General features: G+C 36.2%; 1 protein-coding gene across 1 annotated transcript in view; it reads right to left on the reverse strand.

Annotated features, from left to right (window-relative positions):
- Nucleotides 1-1,463: 1,463 nt before the first annotated feature.
- Nucleotides 1,464-26,049, reverse strand: part of BMP5 (bone morphogenetic protein 5) — a 109,298-nt gene continuing 84,712 nt past the window's right edge. The window contains exons 4-7 of the mRNA XM_081140781.1: nt 19,314-19,508; nt 8,333-8,409; nt 6,910-7,020; nt 1,464-3,285 (exon numbers count right to left, since the gene is read on the reverse strand). Of these exons, the coding sequence (XP_080996907.1) occupies nt 3,136-3,285; nt 6,910-7,020; nt 8,333-8,409; nt 19,314-19,508 (533 nt within the window). The 3' untranslated portion in view covers nt 1,464-3,135. The remainder of the gene's footprint in view (nt 3,286-6,909; nt 7,021-8,332; nt 8,410-19,313; nt 19,509-26,049) is intronic.

Genomic DNA, 26,049 nt, shown 5'->3' on the forward strand with positions numbered 1-26,049 from the left:
ACCTCTCGTCTTCCTATCTATAGGTTGCAAAATGTGAGGCTATAGTGCATGTACCCATCCTCTCCCAGCTGTGTACATGCATTGACCCGGAGGCTAGCTGGCTTTGAGGTTACCTGCCTCTGTCAAATTGAAACTAAGATGCAAATGCTAAGGTGCAAGTTTTTAAATTTCTAAAATTTCGTTGTCATTTCTAATCGCTATGTCTAATCTGGTCTCTCCTGTCTTTGAAATGCCCCTCTTTCAAACAGCCCTTAACAAATATTACAACTGACTTTGAAGTAATTTTTGCAGAACCTTTGCTCTTTTTAAATTGCTGACGTGGATATAGTGTCACTTTCCTGCTTAAATAAGAATAAGTACTGGCACCTATTACTTTTCCTACTTTTGCTTCAATTATGATCTTAACCAAACTTGATAAAATACAGATGTATAGACATACACTTAGCAATGTATATGTGTTATCGGCAAAGCCATCTTCACTTGTAACTTGAAAAAGTTCAAAACCAAAAAAAACGCAAAGAGAAAACATAAACAAGGAGGTAATCTGAGATGGAAATTGGATGATAGATTGAGCAATTGACTGAATGGTTATGAGATGGTGACTTGTGTTTGGGAATGAAGATTTCTTCTGCCTTGAATGGAGCTGCAGCATGAGCTAATTATTCATTGTAAATGTCTTGGGAAATGATACTTGCCAGACTGTATAGTAGCCAGTAGACTCTGGCTCACATTTGATGATAGTGATACAGGGATCATAAAATGAGATAAAAGTAATTTCGAATTTTCTTTCTTGTGTTTTTTATTTCTTTAGTTCAATGTAGACATTTATTTTTGCCTTAGTTTTAAAGAATTTGAATATTTGTGATTTATACCCTTCTATTTTCAAAAAGGATTAGGGACACATTATAAAGAAAAAATATGCAAAGCAGAAAAATTAAAGACACAACAAACAAGTCAATACTTAACTAGCTAACAATACTTGAGTAGATTGGATCCTAGTAAAATAGACCAAGTTATTCTGATTTCTAGTAACGGCTTGAGCACAATCAAAGTAACACTAAGAAGATACTATAACAGTTATTTGAGAATATGTGACTGAACATATGTGCATATATACACATATACATATAACTTGAAAAAAATATGAAAATACTGATGCTGATAATCTCCCTTCTTAAATGAGAAAGAACAGGAGGTATTTTCCCATTCTAATCATTTTTGCTATTTAAAAAGTTTCTTCGTTGTTTGAATAGTTAAGAAAATATTTAATTCATTTAAGTTTGCTTTGTTTATTTAACAGTGAGTTATTTATTAACACAAAAACTAGTTTGGGCAATTAAAAACAACATAAATAATCATGTAATCCACATACCTTTTGTATCTGATATTCTTATAGTCTCTGTTTATGACATACTTACGTGTTGTATCCCTCTTAAATAAAGAGTCGAATCAAGAAGCACAATAGAAACTAGCATCACAAGTTTAATATATTTTAAAATATAGAAATATATTTAAACAGCACATTTAAAGAATAATATAATAGACTTCCGTTTCTTATTCTTACAATGGTATGCCATTAATTCAAAAATATATTACTTAATGTACCCCCCAATATAGTTATTAGCAAATCTTTAAGATAAACTGTATTTTAAAACAACATTGCAATATACCTGAATTACAAACAAACCCATAACATTTTTTAAGCTATTTCTATGTTTATTTGAAAGATCCCAAAGGGTGATTAATAAATGGTGCTTTATGAATATTCTGGAAGAAGTATAAATAGGCCTAACCGTGGAGCCATCATAAATAGCAAGCTATCCATCTAAATGTCATTCTTTAAGAAATCAGTGTCTGTTAAAGAAAAGCCTTGGAAGGCAGAGAGAGAAACAGAGAGAGAAAATAAATTAATTTCAGAGGGAAGAACACACATGCACATACACACAACAGAACCTTCCCGTTTGGAATTATTTGTGCTTGGAGGAGGGTTTACAAAATCCCCTTACAAAATAAGGTTTTCATTGAGCTCATTCTCAAAGATATGAAAAATGGATTTCAGCTGTTCTTTCGAAATGGCAATTCTGTCAAAGCCATTCTGGGATTTTTGGTAATTTCCTCCAGTTTAGTTTCAGTGCTTTTACCCTAAATAAAATCCCTTGCATCACATCAATCAGCAGACTCAGTTATGGAGAGCTAAAGAAAATGGCTCTGTCGGCCTCTTGCTCCAGTATATTTTATGCATGCAGTGACTCTTGTCTGTGGGGAGGGAAGCGGAGCACATGTAAATTTTTCTTTATTTTGGACTCCTTTTAAATCAGAAAAAAATCTGCAGCAGTAGTGTTCTAGATAATAGGCAGACATGATTTATTTGAGGTAAGAAGGTTGTACTGCCATTTTTTAGTGTTAACTTGGAAAGTTATGGACACAGGCTCAAGCCCGTCTCCACAGAGTTCCTGAAGCTTTGAGCTCTTTGCAAAATCTGCAATCCACAAGCCAAGAAGGAACATGCTCCTACAGTTACACCAATTCTGTTAAAGCAAACAGTTGTAACAATTATGTGCAATCTTTCAGATTCTATGTTCTGCCTACCATTTATTTATTCAAATCCAGTTCAACATTTTCACTTTGTCTAATGAAGCAGAAACTCTAAAAGAAAAATTGTGTTTATCCAAGCATTTTTGTTTGGGTTGTTATTTTTTTTTAAATTTTACTTCTAAATAAATATCCTATCATAGTTTTTATTGGCACAACATAACCAATGCATTCGGTTTCCTTCAATAATATTTAAAGGTAAAAGGAGTTCTAATTTCAAAAAATTATATAAAAAATTGTATTAGAAAAAAATGTTGAAATGGAATTGAATTGGACTTCGCATATCTCATTGAAAGTTAGACTGGACAATCTATTGTATACTGTAGTGACTTATGAAATAGCTTTTATTTGATAAGGCATCCGCAAAGGAGAATATATACCTTTAAATAAATAAAAGTGACTATATACATGATATTGTACATGATAGAGATGAAATGAGCCAGACTAATTTTATGAAATTCTCCTTTTGTCTGAAAGTATACTTTTTATTGTAGTCATAATCCTTAATACAGGTCTTTTTCTCATTCCTATTATTATTTAATATTAGTGACAGCCACACGAGCGCACTACCATATTTCTGTATTTTTTCAAAATGACATTGGAGCTGTCATCGAAGTATAGCACAGAGATGGCATTTAATTTGGTTGGAGCACAACAAGGCTTTGGTACGTGGTCAGGAAACATCAGATGAACCTGGGAAAGACAAAACGTTTTGTTCTTTTAAGAAATAAGGTAGATATTTTGTCTGTAGCTTTAAAATAATATGCTTGTCTTATGACTCACCATCAGGCACCCTTCAGCTGACCACTATTCTCCTTATGTTCAGTGGCTGGAGTGGGGTGGGGACTGGTAGTAAAGCAAGTATTCTTAAGCACTAGCACCTAGAATCAACCCAGCAGTTCTAATTATGTTTTGGGGGTCTTGAAAAATATTCAAACAAGTAAGGAAAATATCCTTTATGGAAAAATCGGTGAAAATTTTCCTGGGAAAAAGGACATGGCAACTAGCACTGAGTTGCTTTTTGTTCAAATGACTTCTATTCACTTCATGAGAAATACAGAAAGTATAAATGCAAATCAATAAAGCCACAAGATTGCACTGTAGAAATAGTCCGGATCTAAGAATTATTTTTATAAGGATAAGTAAACAATAAGTCATAAAAGTTATACCAACTCTTAATTTTCCATGGTAAAAGGAAACTTAAATATCATAGCAAGATAAACTCCAGGTATAATCCAATACTTGCTTTAAAGCAATGATTTCAGCTCTTCTCCACAGAATTATTTAGCAGGTTGGCTGGAGTTTAAGATCTTTTTACTTTTGCCCGGCCGGGCGTGGCTCAGCGGTTGACCGTTGACCTGTGATCCAGGTGATCGGGGTTCGATTCCCAGTCAGGGCACATGCCCAGGTTGCGGGCTCGATCCCCAGTTGGGGGCATGCAGGAGGCAGCCGATCAATGATTCTCATCATTGATGTTTCTCTCTCTCTCTCTCCCTCCCCTTTTCTCTCTCTGAAATCAATAAAGATATATTTAAAAAAAAAAAAAGATCTTTTTACTTTCTTTCTCCCCTAGACAAACTCCAAAAAGCAGGCTAAGTTAAATCAGAAGTAAAGAACCTAGATATTTTACAAATTGAATACCCATCTCCCCCCAAAGCCTAAAAAGGTGGTTTTACATGGAAAGTGAAATGCTTAAATAAAGGGTCTAGTCTCCTCTTGATCAGACTGGCAGGCTGCCTACGGCTTGAGCAGGGAGCCAGAACCTGGTTCCCCAGTTCCCACCCATCTACCCTAGTGCTTCCCTCAGAGCAGTTTATGGGAAGTCCCATTGATGAGTCCTAAGGGATCTACAAAATCAAATATAGCCTCTTAGAGTTTGGCTGTACAATGTCCTGGCTGAGATGATATAAGAGCCCTGCATGTGGACAGAAACAGCAGAAAAAAATGAGGTGATCTGATCTGAACTTGAAATTTCCTAAGACCTCACAAAACTAAAAGTTGGAGAGTTTCTTCAAATTTCAGATGCAGCTTGTGTCCCTCATCACTTTTATCTTCCATAACATGCACACATGATTGATCACCCTGTTTCAATGGAGCTTGGCAGCCTCATGGAGCAGTCGCTTCGAAAAGAAATGGATTGTTCTTGAATGGTTTCTCAAACATATTAGTCACAAACAAGCTCTCCTTTAACAACAAACATGCCTGTCTTCTTGTTTCATGTTTTTCACAGAACAAATGTAGAGCGAGCACAATGCCAGGAAAAGAAATCTAACTTCCCATGTACACTTCAAGATCTGTGATGACTTATGTCCCACATCCCGGGACACTGATGCAGAGCGGGGCCTTGTTCCAAGTGCACGTCAGGTTTTTTTCAAATGTTTGTTTTTCGACACTGCCTTCTATACTACAGCCCTAAAAGCTGACAATATGTAATTATATATTTATAAGAAGAAAGAGAAAAATGAGAGAAAGGGTAACATTTGACAATTTTGTCAATAATTAAGCATTGCTTAGCCTGAGGGAAACGTTGATAAGTTAGATACATATCGCAGGAAGCAAAAGTCTAGTTTCTGAGTCATTGGAATGACAGTAAAAAGAGGCAAAGAAGTTTCTGGGAATTGTCATTTTCAATAAGCTGATGGTGGCTGTTCCTCTGTGACCCTACAGAAAGACAGTGGTCATGGCTGTCCCCTCAAGGCATGAAACCAGCATTGTTCTCTGTATGATCAGGTTTCAGACAAGGTGAATTCTCGTAGACACTGATAAAAGGCTAGACTTCATAAAGATTGTTTTTTCTTTTACCAGTGGAAGTTGGAATACAAACACCCATCCTTGCAGAGCATACCTGCTCCCCACTCCCCAGAAAAGTTATCCTGTATAAACCACTTATCTTTACAGATAGCAAAGATGAAGGCATATCAAACCTTAAAATTCCTCCAGGAATTTTCTCTATACTTTCTATATGGCACAGAAGTAGGCAATCTCTTTGGTCAAGACTCAGAAAATAAAAAGAAAATTTATAAATGAGTACCTTTCAAAATACATATTTGTTTTATTTCTCTGTTTCTCTTAAACCACAGCTTCTTTTTCAGCTTTTTACAATTCCTAGCTGCTCTAGCTGTCATAGTTGTGTCTTTGGTGTCTAGCTATTTTGTAGTACCTACTAAGTCAGTGAAGATGCCAGCAAAACACGGGCATTCAAGAATTTTATATATATTATATATATAATTCCTTATTCAGAAGGAAACTGAGATACTCTTTTCATCAACTTTAAATTTTAAATTAATTGTGGAAAAAAAGGTAACCTCCTGAAGAGTCAACTTCTCACAAATTCTGATAGTTACTCTTTTTTTGGTCATAAACAACCCTCATCCACAAAGACAGATTTTTTAAATGCTTTTTCTTCCCCAATAGCTATTGCTCTCTTACTGCCATCCACCAAAGAACCCCATTCCCATCATTAAGTCTGGAGTCTAAAATAATTTGTTCCTTTTCTTCTCTCCTAATTACAATAGTTAAATTTTCATATTAACCCAAACATTAATTTGGAATTATATCACATAATCTACTGCACCTTCTAAGAGCCTCTCGCTTAGTCTTCCAAAGGCTGTCCTTCTGCCTCATCAATAAGTCACACACCATAAGGCAGGTATGTCAGGTTCTCAAGAGGTTTCATGAGCTCATTAAATACAGTACAGCCACTTAGAGGCCATGAAATCAACATTTCATTATCTTTTTCAAAAAATAAGCCTATTACAGATTAAAGCACTACTAACTTCCTGAGTCTGGAAAGGAAAAAAAAAAGATTAATTTCCAGATTAAAGATTCAAAAAAAAAAGGTATTAAGAAATAGAAATGTGTCTTCTACTTATATTCTATATTGAAGAACTTTCATAATGCCATCGTGTGTTATGAAACATCCTTAAAGAATTAGAGTAAAAGCCCTGAGATGAAATTCACTACAGCTATTCAATGTTTTTGCAATGAGTACTAATGAATTTGCTGGGTTAGAAACAGTCACTGGGAACCTGTGTGGTCAGTTACATCGCATTGTGTAGAAATCAGGGTAGAATGACCACATCATGTGATTACTCCAACTTTCCTAGCTGAATCCTTCCCCAATCTGGAATCAGGATTATTTTTTAAACCAGCCTGACTTTCCTGACTATAATTTGTTACTTTGGCTCTAAAAAGTGCCAAAGGAATTTGAGAAGAGTAGATAATGCATTGATAACTGCAAATGCATGCTTTCCTGTAAAATAACTATATGAAGCTTGCATCTTAAACCAGTTTCAATCCTACAAAAACAAAGCATACCAGAGTTTGAACTATGGCATGGTTGGTGGCATTCATATGGGCATTGAGTGGAAAAGAACATTCTCCATCACAATAAAACGCAGCATATCCTTCTGGCGCTATAATCCAGTCCTAAAATGCACAAAAAAGAATAAAAAGGTAATATCATTAAAAAATAATTCTTAAAAATACTCAAATATATATAAACCTGGATAAGTTTCTTTCTCTTCTTGGTCCAACAATTAGTCTAATAGGATAGCCTCCCCCAAGCCTTTGATTTATTTTTAAGTTGAAGTTTACAAAAAAATATATAAATATTTTCACAAGAAAATGTCCTCTGTAATTTCTCCCAAGAGGTTGCTATGTACAATATTCATAGTATGTATAAATCCATGCATTCATGAATAAAACCATAATCATGAAATAGCATTCTAAATATTCTTTAAACAGGAAATGATGAACTCTGGAAAGTTCAAGTGAACCACACCAAAAAAAGTATGAACTTGAGATAATTCTCATTACTTCTTAATAACTCATTCCTGGTTTTAGAAGCTTGACAACCTCCTAAAGCTTTAATATTTGTCTCTTGGACTGTTTTTCCTTTCATTCGTGCATTAACTTTATAGACTCTTTAGAAGAAATGAATTGGAGAAAATTCCTGAAAACGGCACATGAAAAATTTTAGGAAGTTAAAAAATTGGCATATGTAATGATTGTCCTCATTTTTTTTTTCCCCCAAAGAGGTAAAAATCTTGGCCCAAATGTAAAATTTGAAATGTTCACATTTTAATAATAACTTTCAATAAAATAGTTCATACTCTGAGAATCATTGTAATAGGATAATATAATCTAAAAACTTCAATTTAAATGATTACTACATAAAGCTATTAAAAACTGTTTGTGTGTATGTGTGTGTTTTTAAACTGCTTTGGTTAAGTTCTCCTTCTCACCCTGTTTATGAAGCTGATCATATGTTTATGAAGCATATGTGAAAGATGGCAATAAGTTTGAAGTGCAGGAAAAAACATTTTGTCTGATTTTTTTAATTTTTTTATTTTTTATGACAGAGGCAGTATAGTCAAGAATTCTATTTCTTAAGACTGAAAGTTTGGGACCATTGGGGGAAAAGGGAATTGCTCAAGTTAATATGAAAAAATACTATTAAAATTAAAAATTTGGAATATTTAAACAACAGCACTCTTTTCACTTTCTAAATATTATAAATATCATTTCTTTTTCAACAGTTTTTCTTTTTACTGTAAAATCCAATAATTATGTTTCAATGGTGAAAGAATAATGGAGAAATAAAAATGATGTGGATAATCCATATACTGAATAGTCAGGTTGGTTACTGTATTGGAAAAATCATGGACAAAGATTACAAGTAACTCAGGATTTACCATAAAGCAGAAAAGAAGCACCTGAATTGACTGATCATTCTTACCTGCCATCCCAGATCCCGGAAACTCACGTAGAGTTCATGCTTCTTACAGGCTTGTTTTTGTTCGCTTGTATTATAATCTGAAGATAAAAATCAGATTTTAAACAAATGGCAGCTTACCAGGTATACTACTATTTCTTTTGTGGGGTCATTGATTTTAAAAAAAAGAGGCAGTGTTTGAAGTTATAAAATGTGAGTTTGAATCTTAAAGCTAGAGCAACTTACTAACCATGTGAACTTCATGTAAATCACTTATCCTGAGTTTCTCCTTTTGTAAAATGTAGACAATACCATTTACCTTTTGGGGTTCTGACAAGGATTTGGTTAGACCCCTTATGTGGTGGTGCACAGCCTGCTGGCTGCCACTCATTGAGTGCTCACTGTTCAATGAATGCTCATTCATTAATTTGTGCACACTATAGTGGCACTTAATATATTTACATATATTAAATATTTATACAATATTTTTCAACATCTTCCATGAGGTAGACACTGGGAAAGTACCAACTAGGATCATATTGAGTTGATTTTATTTTATTTATTTATTTATTTTATTTTAATAAATATTTTAAACTCAGGATACCCGAAGTTGACCTTTTGATGGTCCTCCGAAAACATGTCCCTCCACCTGTGGACCTCTCCATTCTTGACAGATGGTAGGTTCCCAGTTTAAAATGTATATATATAAAACAAACAACAGTTTAGAGTAAAAAAAAACTTCTTTTTTTTCTCTCCCACATCCAATCTTTCAGGAAATCCTACACATTTACCTTCAAATACATCCCAAATCCACCCACTCCCACCACCTTCATTTGTCCTTATACAAGCCATGATCATCTTTCGCCTGAATTATTGCAATTTCCTCATTCATATGTTCCCTGCTTCTGCCTGACTCCCCCACAATAAAACAGCCAAGTAGACCTTTCAATAAGTCAACTGAGTTATGTCACTCCCCAGCAAAAGCCCTGTGATGGTTCCCCGCGCTCATGAGAATGGAATATCCTCACAGTGGCTTACAAGGCTATGTGATTTGGCCCCACTACTTCCCTGACTCATTTCCTACGCCCGCTCCTCCTGTCCTTCACTCCGCTCAGCCATGACACCTCCTGGCTGTTTTGTACACAGGTCAGCTCTCACTCAAGGACCTTCACTCTCACCATTCCTTCTCCCGGAAATGCTCGTGCCTTGGCTATATATATATATATATATATATATAATGCCCATAGCTTCTTCAGTTCTTCACTTAAGCATCATCTTGTCAATGAAGCTTCACTGACCACCTCAAACCACCCTGATATTCTTGATCTCCCTCCCTCTGCTCTGAATTTTTTTCTATTTCACTTAACCTCTATAATATGCTATGCCATTTACTCATTTATTATGTACATTGGTTCTTGTCTATTTCCTCCTACTAAAATGTCAACTGCACAAGGGCAAAAATCTCATTTGGTTCTGTTTGGTTCACTGGTATATCTCAAGTGTCAGGAACAGTGACTGGCACACAGTAGGTACTCACTAAATATTTGAGGCATTTGAGGCATTAATGAATGAATTCCTCAGAGTATTCCACAAATGATTTGAAACAAAGGAAATACATTATTTCCCTTAGATCTTTTGAAATATAATCTGAAAAACCCATAACTTTTTATAATTGTTTAAAAGATTTAAGGATAAACGGACAGCCCCATCTTGTTCCTGGAATAAAATAAAATGCTGAAGAAACAGAAAACTTTACAGAAAATCTTTCTATATTGTCTAAAAGTTTGTTCACTTTTTGTACCAATAGTATTTTAAAAGCGAACCCATTTTGATTATTTCCAATACGAAATATGAAAGAGGGAAACACTGTGGGTAAAGGAGCCAGGAAAATAATTTATTTTCAAAGATGACAGCTAAGTGTTTCTCCTAGAAATAAATGCTACATTCACACTGACAGTCATCTCTGGTAAATCAGTGTAGAAGTTTACTATGCAGAGCAGCCTGTCATAAGAGATCACCTTTCGGTTTAATTATCCTCAACCTCGAAAGAAAATGTAGGCACATCAAAGATCCAAGGAGCCTGTCTTAGTGGCCCTGTCGTCTCCTTCCACAGTTACTTCAACTCATTATTTATTTAATGTCAGTCTGGGAAATAAGATGATTAAGTTTTGAACCTAGAGACATTTTGCCTTCTAGTTCAGAGTTACTCCTACTGTGCAATTACCTTCATTAAAACAAAGTCAATATGTTGATAATGATGGAAGGTGGAGGAAAGAGAACTCATCTGAAACTCGGCACTCTTGTTCTTTGGGTAAACTCTCTTAATCAGAGCAGCACAGGGTGACTTTGTTTAGGCAGTGGAGAGGCAAACTCTAACACTACATACAACACAAAGTGGATACGTTTCCTGTATCATTTTTAGGGAAAAGAAAAAATCAGTTATTGTGTTAGTTTGATTGCATGAACTTTTTGATTTGGGATTAAAAAAAAAAGTCAGCTATGCCTTAGACCAGGGGTCAACAAACATTTTCTTTAAAAAGACAGATAGTCAATATTTCAGGCTCTGGGGCCTCCCTTGCAACAACCCCTCACTGCTGCTGTAACATGAAGGCACCGTAGACAGTATGTAAATGAATGGATATGTCTATATTCCAATAAAACTTGACTTCTAGATACTAAAATTTGAATTTTATATGAATTTTACATGAAGCAAAGTATTCTTCTTCTTTGGAGTCTTTCTCAAACGTTTAAAAATGTAAAAAACATTCTTAGCAATTGGGCCATACAAAAACAGGCAATGGGCTGAATTTGGCTCTTGGACCTTACTTTGCCAACTACTGCGTTAGACAATAGGGAAATATTTATTCTTTTATTCTTGTCTTAATTAAAAACATGGGATATGAATAAAGACATTGTAGCCAATAACACACACAAGTACATGTAAAAATCCATAAACTATGTATGTGGTTACTTGAATTCCATGTTTATAAAAAAAAGAAAGTAAAACTTAAATGTCAAAATATATCTGTTCCATCTATGCAGCTTTTCATGCAGGCTAAGTGATGTATATAATGTAACATCGCATAAAGGTAACGAGCAATGAAATTTATAACAGAATCTGGTTCCAAGAGTCTGATTTCATAGAGCGTTAGGACCATATGCTTATTCTGTCAGAAATAAAAATTAATGGATACTGAGTGAAGTAAATGTTGTACCCAAACCAGCAACGTCTGCAGTTAGGTTTACTATAAATGGTTGGCTGAATAAACTGTGGGAGGAAGGGCAGGGAAATTAGATTTATATCTTTAAAAAATATTGATTGGCAGCCTTTCAGATATTAAAATAAAACGAACATAATGCTACTGTTGATGAACCTACCCACAAATGAAGAGTCGTGCCAGAAATTACAAAAACGTTCTGGTGCCACAGCCAACACTAGAAAAATTTGCTAACATTCCTGAACCACAATGCAGATATCATAAATACAGCATTTCTCTGGTTTGTCTCTTTATGGTAATGATATTGGGAAATCAGTGCCAAAATATTGAAAGTATTGTTGAATACTTTATATGCCAGTTTCTTTATGGTCAATTTCTGAAAAGAGAAAACATACTTTTTTCCCCCTTAGTTTGATTTTTTAAAATTATTTTTTCTAGGGAAAAAAAAAAAAAACATTGCAAAAAATCAAAATATAACACATGGAGATTAAAAATGGCTTAAAAAGAAAAACTTGAGATCTACATAGAAGTTCAATGATCTGTCTACTCATCCCTGAAAAAAGCAACCAAATAAATAAACATAGGCTAGCCTATTTATGAAGGGTACAAAAGAAAATCAAGTCCAAAAAACTCTAGATACCAATATGGGTTTCTTTTTCTTTAAAATTTAGTATTATCTTCTTTAAGGGATAAAATATAGATAAATCTGTGATAATAATAATAATAAAACACAGAAAAAACATTCCAAATAGAATTTAACATTTAAGCACACCCATCGCTTAAGCCAAATATGGTGAGATATTGTGTTTCCAAGCAAAAAACAAGATGTTAGCATTCTCATGCTTAGTTCCCAAAAGGAAAAGTCAGCCAGCATCTATAGCATCAGGGTTTTAATTAATTTATAGAAAATAGAAATGACAAGAGAATGAAGATACAAGGAGAGGTAAAGAAGCAGAGATGGTCAGTTTTGATTTGGCCTTTGGAGTAGAGAAAGTCACAGTGAACCCAAAACAATACCAATCCCCCCCAAAGAGGAGGGGTTTAAAAATCCAGTGAACTCCTCACTTGAATTTATGCACAACCCAGGAGGAATTAGTGTTATTTATTTGTGTAAGGATAACTATGTTTTTCTCTGTATGAATGTGTGATGCAAAGCAGACACCACAAAATAATAGCTATCTAGTGTGTTTGCTTAACTCTGCTTAGCAAAGCATCTATGTGGCCGATCCAGCTTCTCACCTTAGAGCTTATTGACATAAGAGCCTGCCCACAAATGGGAGCTTTAAACTGCCTTCCAGACAGCTCTAAATGCGGGTTTCCCAGATGCCTCCTACTCACTATTTTTACCTCTGACTTCACTCCTTTGATATTTACTATTTTGATTAACAGGATCACCAGTAATCTAGTGGCTCAAGCCAGAAAATGTAGTAAGTTTTTTAATTTTCTTTCTTTCTCCCTCATATCCTTCATTCCATCGGCCCAAGAAGCCTTGCTAAACTGACCCTTTTCTAGACTAGTTAACCTGTTGGGAGCCCTTCGCACAAGTGGTTGCCTCATACTTCAGAGTCCTCTTCTGATAACTTAATCTAGGTAACACTTCCTCCCTGCTCTCCTGCGTCCCTATCGTCTGGGGTCCCTCTCATAGGATTGCTTTTCCCCCTATCGGATACTGGACGTGTTGATGTTCCCACTGCAGGCTCTATCCTTGAGGCTCTCTGCTTTTGTTTCCTAGGGCATTGTGAAGTCTTGGGCTTCATCGAACAATTTGGCCTCATATCTAAATCTTTTCCTCCACCTTCCACTTATCCTTGACACTCCCATCTCCAGAGTCCCGTTTTCACTGGGCCCCGTCTGGCCTCATTCCACAAGTTTTGGTTTCCACTTCCACTCTCTCCAATCTATAATCTTTATTGCTTGAGTTGTTGGACTACTAAGCCCCTAATCATATTTGGAATTTCAGCTTCCTCCCTTGGCGTTCCATCCTTCACTCTGAGCCAAACTCAACTTTTAAAAATGCATGTCTGATTATGAATCTCCTTCTTTAATTGCCTATATGAAAACACCATAGCTCATTACATCACATGCCTACTCTTATGACTTGGATTCTTCATAATTTTCTTGCTGATATAACACTCTTCTCACACGGGGATACTTGCATACCCAGCCATTTGACACTGGTACTTGGCTCTGTAACTGTGCATCTCATTCTGAAATGGCCTCACCCACCACCCCTCCATTTCCAGAAAATGTCTATTGTCACATAAGTGCCTCATGAAGTCTTCTGGGCTGTACTAGGGCACTTGCTTAGGTTCTCTCTCCTTACCACTCTCACATTACCTTATACCTACTATAATAGAATTGATCTCTCAATAATTACTAATGTGCAAGTCTTTCCCACTGTCTATGAGAGTGGTTTTTAAGAAGCAAAGTTCTTATGCTATCCATCTTTTGTTAACATGCAGTTAATACTCTGCTTGCCACATAGTGGGTGCTTATGTAATATTGAATAAACATTACTTTATAATAAAATTGTGCTCAGTTATATTCTTTCTGTGGATTATTTTTAGACAGAGACTCGATAATATAAACAACGTATTAATGTCTATTGACAAGTTTATTTTATACTATATAATTAATGCTCAGATAGATTTGCCAAATTTGATTAAAGATTCCAAGATACCTCTTACTTCTGAATTCTCAAGGGCCAAGAAATCCCAATAAGTGACCAAGGTATGGGTACTTATGAGAGAGAGAGAGAGAGAGAGAGAGGGAGGGAAAGTATGTCTAGTTTTCTCTGATGTAAGAGCCTGAATTCTTTCAGTACCAGTTCTGAAAAACAAAACCATATGTAACAATGATAATGACTAACACTATAGTAAGTATGTACCATGGTCCTCATATTGCATGAGTTTATACATATTAACTCATTTAATCCTCACAACCCATGTAATCTTACCTGATGGGGCAGGTACTATTAATATTCTCAATTTATCTATGAAGAAACAGAGGCAGAGAGAGGTGACATATATTGTTTACAATTATACAACTAGTAAGTAGTGGACCCAGGATTAAATGATACAATGATATATAGATAATAGATAGATAAGAGTATAGATAGGTAGCTAGGTATATAGAGTGAGCTAGATATTATATGCACCAAAATAATCGTTGTTTTGGGAGGGATTTCCAAAATTTTGCAAAGATAATCAGCTTTTAGTGTTAATTGCTGTAGGAATCATGGGGATTAAAAACATTATTTTATGTGCAGCCTTGCAGGATTTTCATTGCAACACTGATTATGAGAGCCCCTATTTAGAAACAACCAAATGCCTTTTAAGAGTGATATGATTAAATAAACTGTGAAACAAGCACTATTAAATATATTGCAGCAGAGGTCACCAAGAATGAGGTCACCAATTTGAAAGATGGTGGAGACATATTGTTTAAAAAAATAGATAAAATCAACTATATAGCATTCTGAAAAAGGCAAAACTATGGGGAAATAAGAAGATTGGTCATTGCAGGGGGGAGGGAGGGTTGAATCGATAGAGGACACAGGATTCTTAGGGCAGTGAAAATACTCTATATAATAACAATGGATATGCATCATTATACATTTGTCCAAAACTATAGAAAGTACAACACCAGGAGTGAACCCTAAGATAAACTATAGACTTTCGGTGATTATGACGTATCAATGTGGGTTCATCTTTGGTAACAAGTGTACCATTCTGGTGAGTGATGTTGATGATGGGAGAGGTTATACGTGAGTGGGAAAAAGGAGTACATGGGAAATCTGTACCTTCCTCTCAATTTTGTTGTGAGCCTAAAACTGCTCTGAAAATAGTCTTTAAAAATACATAAAATATATCAATTGTGTAGTTTAAAAGATATAACAAAAATATATTCTCCAAGAGACTATATGCGGAAGAAAAGGTTTGGAAGTATAAGTATACCCTGCTGATATCTGTATCAGGGTGACCCATCTCAAAAATGTTAATTGATCATAGGAGAATTTTAGCCCAGCCAGTGTAGCTCAGCAGTTGAGCATCGATCTACGATCCAGGAGATCGCAGTTCGATTCCAGGTCAGGGCACATGCCTGGGTTTCAGGCTCGATCCTCAACAGGGGGTGTGCAGGAGGCAGCTGATCAATGACTCATCATTGATGTTTCTATCTCTCTCCCCCCCTTCCTCTCTTTGAAATCAATAAAACTATATATATTTTTTTAAAAAGGAAAATTTTAGCCTTATTTATGACTTACTTTTAAATAATGAAAATGTACATTAATTGAATAATATAAACTTTTTAAACAATTAATGCCAATTAATTGTTCTTTCTGGTTTTGATTAATATAGGGTAACCCCCCCAAACTGTATACATATACATTTTTTGATAGCTCAATTGATGTTTCTTTCTTCTCAGATTTAACCCATTGGAATTAATAATTGTTCAAAGTGTGTATACATTTTTTGGGACACCCTGTATGTTTGTCCAAGAGGCATTCCTTTACACTGTATCCATTAGGCAAGAGATAATGCGTATTGGAACTGAGAATAAGTGCACAATACTTTTGTTATAATGACTTTTTGAAAGATTTGTCCTAAGAAATAGCCATTGTTTCAGGCAGGTCCACCAATGACTGGATTTGCCCTCAAAGATCTCTAGTAGGAAGCACACAATAAGTAATCTTTCCAAGCAGTTCTGCAGTGAACCAGGACTTGCCATTTGCCCTTTCAGTTTTTCCAGATTCTTAATGCTTTATTTTTGTCAACACTGATATAGGACAGCACCTTGCTCTCAGTAGATTCTTTAAAATGTTTATCGACCCAGTGCCATTATATCTTAAAGAGTGGCTAACCTAAAATTTAGCTATTGCCTCCATTTTCTTCTCCTCAAACCCAAATTGAAATAAACAGCCACCGTACAGCCTCATGAAAAAGGCAACTTCTCCCACAACATATCTGCTCAACCATTTTGCCAAAAGGCTGAAGAGGAGCAAAGAGGGACAGTTTCTGTAGAAAGCCTGGGAGCTGTGGTTCAGTGTATTTCCACCTGAATGAGGTTCGTTTTTCCCATACAGTTGACACATTAAATAACAAGCATTTTGGTGGCTCCCCTTTTATGCTAGACAAGGTCCTCAGCTCTCCCAAAGGAGAATGGAAAGATAAAGGGGTATTAAGAACTCAGAAGGCAAGGATCTTTTAAATAGAAAAGAAATGAGGTAAAGACACCAAGGATAACCTGGGTTTTAATTCTCATGCACTAACTGAGACTTTCAACCTTTGATGATTTGATTTTAAAAAAAAAAAGCAATCAGACAAACATCTACTAAAACACTCCTCCCTCCTTTCTTAGCCATGGAGTCTTCACACAGTATTTTACTGTAAAAGCCTAGTACTACTACAACATTTATTATTTATATTTGGATGATTTTAAATTTTCGCTGGCATTTCAATTCTCCTAAGTATCAAATTTTGTGTTTATATTAGCATTCCCTTTCCTTAAAGCCCTGTCTTTTAGGCCAAATTCTATGAGACTTTTTCCCGTCTGCTTGATTACTACCTATTGAAAGGTTAAGTCTCAGAGACACACACCAGCTACTTTCTTCCTTTTCATTATCAAAATATGAACTCGCTCCAAAACCATCTACCGCATATTTCACAGAAATGGTTGCCAATGACAAACTTTTTCAAAAGAAAATATTGGTCTATATTAGAATAATTTTGTACTCCAAATGGTGTTAGGGAACTGGTGAAAAGTTACGTGATTTCTGCTCCATATGTTTTATTCATCTCTCCTTATAGAAGTACATTTGTTAGTGCGGTCAGGAAGGGAAGATAAATAGAGTTCGCCAATAGGGAAAAGGACTTTGATGATTTCGGTCTCTAGGACGCCTCTGCCAGAGTCGTCATGAGCTCAGTAATAAGTATGCGACTTATGCCTTTCCCTTTGTAGTTTTCTCAAAAAGTATTTACTATTCTGTTCAAGTTTTAACAAACTATTTTCTTAATGCAGTCTGCTACATTAAATTAAAAACATTTCAACCAATTTCAGGCCATTCTACATGAAAGGAAAAATATACAACTTTGACAGGCTAGTATTTACAAGGAAGGAAAGGTCTTAGAAAGTTAGTTTTCTCCAGCTTTCATATTAACCAATTACAGTGTTTGCCAAACTAAATATCTTGTGAAGATCTTTATAAAATAGCTTGGTAATAAGGCACTACTATCATGTTTTATTTTCAAATGAAAAAGATGGTTAAATTTATTTGTTGGAAAATTATTTTAAAACATTGCTCTAGTCCTGGCTGGTGTTGCTCAGTTGGTTGGACTGTCGTCCCATACACCCGAAGGTTGTGGGTTGGATTCCCGGTCCGAGTACATGCCTAGGTTGCGGGTTCAATCCTTGATTGGGGTGCATATGGGAAGGCATCCAACTGATTTTTCTCTCTCTCCAAAATCAATAAGCATGTCCTTGGGTGAGGACTGAAAACAAAAACACAAAAAAGCATCCCTCCGTACATAGCATGTAATTCAGTATAATGTATTTCCATATAGAAATCTTCCCCCTTTCTTCTGTTGCTAAATGCACCAAATAGATTTCTTTCTAAGAGTATTCTCCTCGTGCCCATACTTTAGGACGTTTCCAGTGAATTCCACTTAGTATTTTTGTTGAGAGCCCCAGATGCAAAAAGCAAAACTAAATAAAACTTCTGTGTTCTTATATGATTTATCAGTTTCAAGTGATGTGGAGAAAACATGACGATTTCGGGAATAATGGCAAACACCGTCTGAATGTGTCTTTTTGAAAGAGTGAAACATTCTAATTTGCTGAAAAACCATATGCCAGGATTATGTCTGTTTTATCTGCCAGCTCATCTATTGTGCCTCGCATGTGGTGACCATTAGCATGAAAGAACACGTATTTTACAAATGAACCAGCATGTTACACAAGGTTGAGATGTTCTAGTGTAACTTTTCCTCTTCAAATAGACTAATTTTTTTATAGATAAAGATAATTTCTTGGAATAAAATAGCCATCATTTTTATCTAAGGACAGCATATAAAAATCTGTCTGTAGCCTGGACTGAACAAGGCACTTATTGGCATAAATAATATGATGCAATCACTTCAGATTTTGGCAGCTAGATGTGTTTAGATCAACTGTACTTTTATCTCCTTTTTATCAATCAATAGATTAAATTGCAAGCTCATTGGGATCAATTGTGGGTTTGTAATATTTTGTTGTTAGATTTTATATATACCTGTGTGTGTACACACGCTTAAAGCAGATTATCTAGATAATGGCCCTCCAAATAATTAATGGAAATATAATCATAATTATCTTAATTTCTGCTTCTATTGTTGGAAAAAACTTACGCTGATTCACATGTATTGTTTTAAGTACTAAAGAAATATTTTCATGTTGAATTTACCTGGTTACCCATCCATATCTAGAGGCCCTGGGGAAGTCAGTTCAGCAAGCTGTGCAATTCAGTTTTGGCCAGACTTTGTTGATGTAACCATTTCATAATTTTATTACTGCCAGCTTGATTTTAATTTGAACTGAATCTTTCAGCATAGCAAGGAGAGCCATACTTATTTTAAAATGAATTACCGAGTGATTCACCGATGAAACATTCTGGGGATGCTAGAAACATTGCTGGATGATTTAATAAACCAAATAAAGGTATATCCAGAGGGTAAATTTATTGCGGCTACTTGATTTGCAACATGTGACCCCATAACTCTCTGCGCACAACTTCTGCTCTGGTTTGGCCTTACCTCCGACACTGGCCATTCTGGAGGAGTCCTGATGAGAGCTGGATTTACTGCGGTTTTGGTTTTTCCGTTTGCTGGCTGCTCTCACAGATCGAAGCAGCACCTCACTCGCCTTGAAGAAAGCCACCATGAACGGTTGTTTTGACTGAGGCCCGTGTCTCCCCACCAGACCAGCAGATTTGACGTTGATGCTGCGTCCTAGGACACAAGGCACAAGCATTCGGCTCATGAGAAAAAGATCGAGTTTACCTGCTATGAATGAATTCTGAGGACACTCTGGGGGGGGAAAGTTTGAAAACATTATTAGAATCTTTTCTCTGCAGGCCACATATTCTTACAAACATCGAGAGTTTACTATTACAGACAATTATCCATGCCTGGTTTTGCATTTTGCGTCTTTCTTCCACCGCAGAACAGCCCCGGGCTGCCTCTGCTAATGGAGAGTTCGCAGGCCTGGAAGTGAGCAACACTGTACGTGGGAAGGCTTGACGACCATCAGCCTGGAAAGTCACACTGAGTAACAATTTCAAAAATATTAGCTATGGGCTCTTCTGTATTAAGTTCCCTATAATTTTCCTCTAAGTGATAAAAGCTTGAATGGCCGCCTGGATGTTGCTACTTTCTCCAGCTTCTTTCAAGCCTTTCAAGCATTAATTAGTGCTGATAGCCTCCCCCGCTCACCTCTGGCCTGGGCCCAGCAGCCTTTACAGAGCTGGGCTCTGCTTCAAGCTCTTCAAAGGTCATTCCAGAAGCCCTGCTGAGGATGGGGACTTGCTTTAAGCGCCAGTTTTTTCTCGATTTGAAGTAAACATGAAAATTTCAGAATTCCTCCCCTTCTGAGTTTTGACACGACTGAATGTTTACTGAAAGGATTTCAGAAGATGCAAACCAAGCCTGGAGACTTTCAGAAAGGAGAAAAATGCCAGGTGGGCATGGAGACTGACCTTCGTCTCCAAACCAGCCTGCACCCCGGACCTTTCTGAGCCACTTGGTGCGGCTGTGTGTCAGGAAAGGGCCTGCGCAGGAGTGAGTTAGAAGTTCGGGTGTCCTGGACACTAGAAGTAGATGTTAATAAAGTGCCTCTCCCATTGGGGTAGTAATGATAATATTTATAATTATAATAATGCCAAATGTTTTGGAGCACTTGCTAAGTATGTGCTAGGCATTTTACTGTTTTCCATGTGTTATTTGATTCCACAAATACTCTAGGAGTTACATATTACTATTTCCCCTTTTTACAATTTACTCTTACTATCCTCTCCAGTTTAAAATAATCACTGAAAATATTATATATAATATAAATATATAATAATATATATTAATACTATAATATATATGAGGCAAACCATTGGCTGATATCTCGGTCCATGAAAATCATGCAAGGGAATGAAACTGTGTAATCTTACGTTGTAAATTTAGTTGAGAATTACTCAGAACTCATGCAAATTTTCTACTTGACATACAGAAATGACCAATCTTTGAAGAGTAATATATAATGTGGTTTGAAATATGTGCATGACTGACTGTGCTTTGCCCCATGGGAGATGTGCATGTTTTCTTAAAATATTTATTCAGTAAAGACTGTGGAGCAACCTCAGTCCATTATAAGGCCTGACCCACCTTAGAAGAAAGAAAAGGAAAACAAGTCCCTGAAACGGCATCAATGGCATTTTAGCAAATAAACTCTTGCTCTTAACAAAATTTATTTTGGCAGCATAAACACTTTTGTGTATACTTGTATTGTGCAGAGACCTTCTACCGTCAGAAAATGAGACTGTGTCATGTGAGTCTGTGCAGCTGTTGGGACAGACACAGAGGTCCTTTAAATGTGGAGGTATTGGTTAAAAAAAAAAAAAAAAAAAAGTGTGCACCAATCCAGGCAGCATCGGGGTCCTCAACAATTGTTCTACAACATATTGGCAAAGCCTGTGCAGTTCCTACAAGTATCAAAATGGCATTCCACCTCACAAAAGCCACTATACTCAGTCCTACCAAAGAGAGAACTTACAAATAATCAAAGCAGTAAACCTTAAACAAATAAGCATATAGATTTCTCTTTTAAATGCAAACTTACAGTGGCCTTATGCCAGAGTCTATATTTCTTAGAAAAACTCTATCACTGGCATAAATGAAAGAGGCAGTTTGATTTGTGGTCAGAGCAGTTTCCATTCTACTTCCACTGTAACAAATGTATTAATTCAGCTCAGACTTCCTCCTTCTGGCAGCCCTTTTGCTGTAAAAAGAGAAATTAGAAGTTCCAGCCAAATACCATACCTTGAACTGACCCACTTCAATACATAAACACTTTTACAACATGTTTATTCAGGTGTAGCACTTGAAATTGGTTTAAGATGTTTCCAGTGACAGAGAGCTCAGCAAAAGAAAAAAAAGAAAAAAAGAACTGAGAAACTTAACTGTTATGGAATAGAATAACTGGCAATCTGTTCTTCAAATTTTTGATTTTTCCCCCCCTGTCTTGGAGTGCAACATAAAAAATATTTGTTGAGCTTTTATTTTGATTTTTTAATGAAGTGTTAATTTAACAGAAACTAAATTTTTACTTGTATACATTGATGACTGCAGAAACCATTTTTAATATATGATCTTTCTAATACTGAAATAGGTTGCTGCAAGATGTTCACAAATGGAATACAGTAAAATCGGTTTTCCATTCATTACAACACACACAGACCCTTTTATAGTTAAATAAGCACTTAACACAAAGTTCCAAGTTTCCTTTGGTTTGCAGGAGGGGTTCTTTTATTATTTTTCTAAAGACTTTCAATATTTTAATTTTTATCTGTGGAGAAATAATACTGCTCTAAAGATTTATGTTCTGAAAACTGTAAAGATGTGTGTATGTTACAAATATGGGTTTCTTGGGCTTTACAAAGGTGGATATTGTGTGTGAAGCAAAGTACCCTTCAAACCAATGTGAACTCCCTTTAAAATAACTTTTGATATTATTAAGTTTCCTCTTGGTTTCCTTTTTACTTCAGCAATGAGGTGACTATTAAGATTCCATAAGTTAATGCTTGCTCAGTTACTCTTGGTCTTGAGCTACACCATAGCTTAACTATTTGACCTACTCCTTCAGACACAATATACCTGCATTGGTTGTGTAGACTAAACCTTTTGAATGCCTGAACAGTTGTTTTTGTTAGAAGTACTAATGGGAACCCAGACTCTATTACATGTATTGAAGATAGTGAATCTTTCATAAAATTTACTTGAACATGCTTAGTTTTATTATTAAATGTACAGTATGTTTTAGATATGGCCAATATATAAATAAAGAAGCCTACCCAAAACATTTGGATTTGGGAAAACTATATGTAGGTGTCTATCACCATGGATTTACTTTTGAAAGCTGATCTTTATTTTTTATTTCTAGTTTAAAATACACAGAATGATAGATAGAAAATATATAAAGATTAATCACTGAATATACAGTGAAAATAAAAATGGGGTGAAATAATGAAAAGAGTATTAAATGAAAAGGGCAGTAAGGACATCAGCTTGAGCCCAAGCTTAGTCACCTTGGGACTCAGACATGTCCAGGCATAGCTAGGACACTGGCAGGCGTAATTCACTAGACACAGTTTTGAATTTGGATGGAGCAACCTCATGGGCAGGTCATCCTGAGGAAAAGGTGAATCCCTAACTCATAGATTCAAAACAATGTCCCAGTGAGAATAAGGAAGCAGTGATTTTAAGTCTGTGCAGCTCCAATAAGGTTGCATGACTAACTCCTAAAGAACCGAGAATTCAAGAAAATCTGTTTTTATCTGAAGTCCCTGGAAAATGCCAGGAAGGCAAGGCATCACCACTTTGGAGAGTGGTTGCCGAGCATCTCCTCACTGGTGCAGGATGACAGGATGTAGGTCCAAGATTATCTTCTGTGCCAGCGTCAGCATGAGCATGAGCTTCTGCATGAGCATGAGCGGTTCAAAGGTGAGCAGAGCATTGGGACTTTGAAGGGGCACCGACAACTTTGCCAAAGCAAGAGCCAGTGCCGGTGACGCATGAAGTGCCTGTTACATCGGGAAGTCACTTCCCTTGTCTTATACCCAGGCCCTAATGTTGCGCACTAGGCAGATGGAAGGGATGTGATCTGTTTAGTGGGTAGAGTGACAGCAAGAGGGAGAAGAATTTGGCTGATGGGAGTCGTTCAAGCTTAAATACACTTGGGGTCTCCTACTCAAATGGGAGAAGAGAGGAGATAGGAAAGGCTTATGAAGAACACACCGGCATTCCACTGATTTCATGGCAGCTACCCTCAAAGAAACGTTGTTTGTGCTCAATTACCCCAGGTTTGTGTATCACAGAATTCTTGGATTATTAAATGAAAGGGGTAGTGAGAACAAAAATGGAAGTCCAGAGTTTGGTATTGGCAGAAGTGTTTGTCTTATGTGTTTAGAAAAAGAATACTCATTAAATCTTTGCATGTAAAAAATTTTTACAACTTTTCAAACCTCGTTCCTCTTATTTCCTCTCAAAATGACCATACAAACTCCAAGGGAAGAGAAACAATTTTAGCAGCAAATGTCTGGCTATGTAATTTCTCGGTTGAGTTAAGTACAGAGTGAATAAAGATAGGGCTAGGACCATATCTTCTAAAAGAAACAGTTGCTCTCCTCACACAGCAATCAAGAGGGATGCTGGTGAGGCTGGGGCTCATCCTACTAAATTTTGCCTTAACTGAAGCTGGAGATGCAAGGCTTCCAGGTCTGCGACTCTGACCCTTAGGACTTTGCATGAGCGCCGGTGTCCAGGCGCTGTCTCCACATCTGTCTGAGGACACACTATTTCACATTCAGAGTCAGAGAGAAGGTAAGCTGGCACAGCAAAGGTCCATCCCAAACTCACTGGTTTTGTATTTCAGGCCATTCTTTTTGGAAAATGTGACTTTCAAAAATGTTTATTTCTTTAAAAACGGGGTTATTAAAGGAGTCTCTGACATAAAACAGCTCTTTAGAGACATGTTGATGTTACAGGGATAAGTGGTTCCAAATAGGAGCATTTAGTTTCCCTCCAGAATACACAGTTTGAAAAACATTCATCTGAGGATTTATCAGAGTCTAAACGTCCATATCGCTCTATGATGTTAGCATAAATCCCAGTTTGTTTTTTCTCCTATAAACCCACAGTAATTGACTGCTTAACCCAAAACACCTGTGATGGGAACTTGTGCACAAATTACCTTTCCTTCATTTCAAAAAAAGTTCCTGTAGCATCCTTCATGAACGCTTTCATAGAAAACAAACTGATGCATTGTTTCTCGTTCACAGATCCTCCTGATCCTTACTTATTTTCAATCTGTGATTAAATTTGATTCTGGGGCTCTTAAATTATAGTTTCTGTAACTCAAAATTATACTGGAATTTTAACCCTTCCAGAAGCAGAGGATTTTAAATGTGCAGAATTCTCTACCCAGCATACAGACTAAAATCATTTTATATCATATTTTAAGGAATGTAGAGAAGATACAATTTTGTCTACTTAAATTCCATATACACTTTAACTCAGTGTAACCTTAAATTAAGCACGTTGCAATGCAGCTCTGAATTTCTACTCTGTTATAATTTGATGAAAAATTTGCATAGCTTCAAGTTTTATATTAAAAGCATAAGCTTATTGTCAGAAATAAGCACATGGATTTGATAAATCGCAAATAGAATTTTACATTTGTGCTCAGAACTTTCTTGTTTTTAAGATGGTTTACATTGCCTCATAAACTCAAAAACAAAGAAAGGCTGGTATAGTAGACTATTTCAGTGATACTAGAAACTTGTAGTTAAGTAGTATTTAAAACATTTTTAAATTTAACTTATTGAGATGATAGTGAAAGGTAGTGAGATTTTTGAGTGAGTCTGCATAGCAATTCTGGGGTTCTGTCCAACAGACCCGGCTCTTCATACAATGCCTTTCTAGAGCCCCCCACTCTCTTCTTTATACTGACATTTAAAAGAGTAAATTAAAAATAACCACTTTATTATATATTAAGTATTATATGTTAAATATTACATATGTACAATTAACTCTATATTCGGTATTGAAAAGGATCGGAAACAAAAGAAAGAACAAATGTAATAATATATGTGAATAAAGCTAGATTCTGCAGCCGACGTTAAAGTAAAGACACATTGGAGGTGTGCGATCCACAGAGGGCAACCACGCACTGACATGAAATGTGAGTTGAGAGTTACCTGCAGATAAGAAATGCAGTTATAATTCCTGGTAATATGACAGTAGAAGGAATCCATTTTCCTCTACAATTCAAATATGTGAGAGAGAGATAAGTTTAAAGAAGGAAGCTATTTTTTTTTTTTGGTTTAAATTCTTTCTAAAATTTTTGCAAACAGGACAGTAATACCCTCCAGTTTGAAAGTATGGTGGGGACTGGAAAAGTGGATACTTGGTCAGAAACATCAACATGCTGACTAGAGGCATGATGGGGGAAAAATACATATAGAACTGAAGCTCATGAGACTCCAGGAGCAAGGGCCTGAGGAAAGAAAGGCTGGGAACCGTACAGCAGCAAGGCCAGAGCTGTGTGCCTAGCTGTGGAAGCGGTGCAGAACACCCCAATGTTTCATTGCACTGAGGGGGGGACCGAGGCGGTGGAAAACAATTAGTCTCTTTCCAAGGGACATCGGCCTGAAATGAGGAGGTGTACTGTCTCAGGCATGACAACCCCAACAAATGCTTACTCGGACCCTGCTTCAGATAGTTGAAT

This window comes from Miniopterus schreibersii (assembly GCF_964146895.1).
Source record: "Miniopterus schreibersii genome assembly, chromosome: 6".
In the NCBI taxonomy this organism is placed as follows: domain Eukaryota; kingdom Metazoa; phylum Chordata; class Mammalia; order Chiroptera; family Miniopteridae; genus Miniopterus; species Miniopterus schreibersii.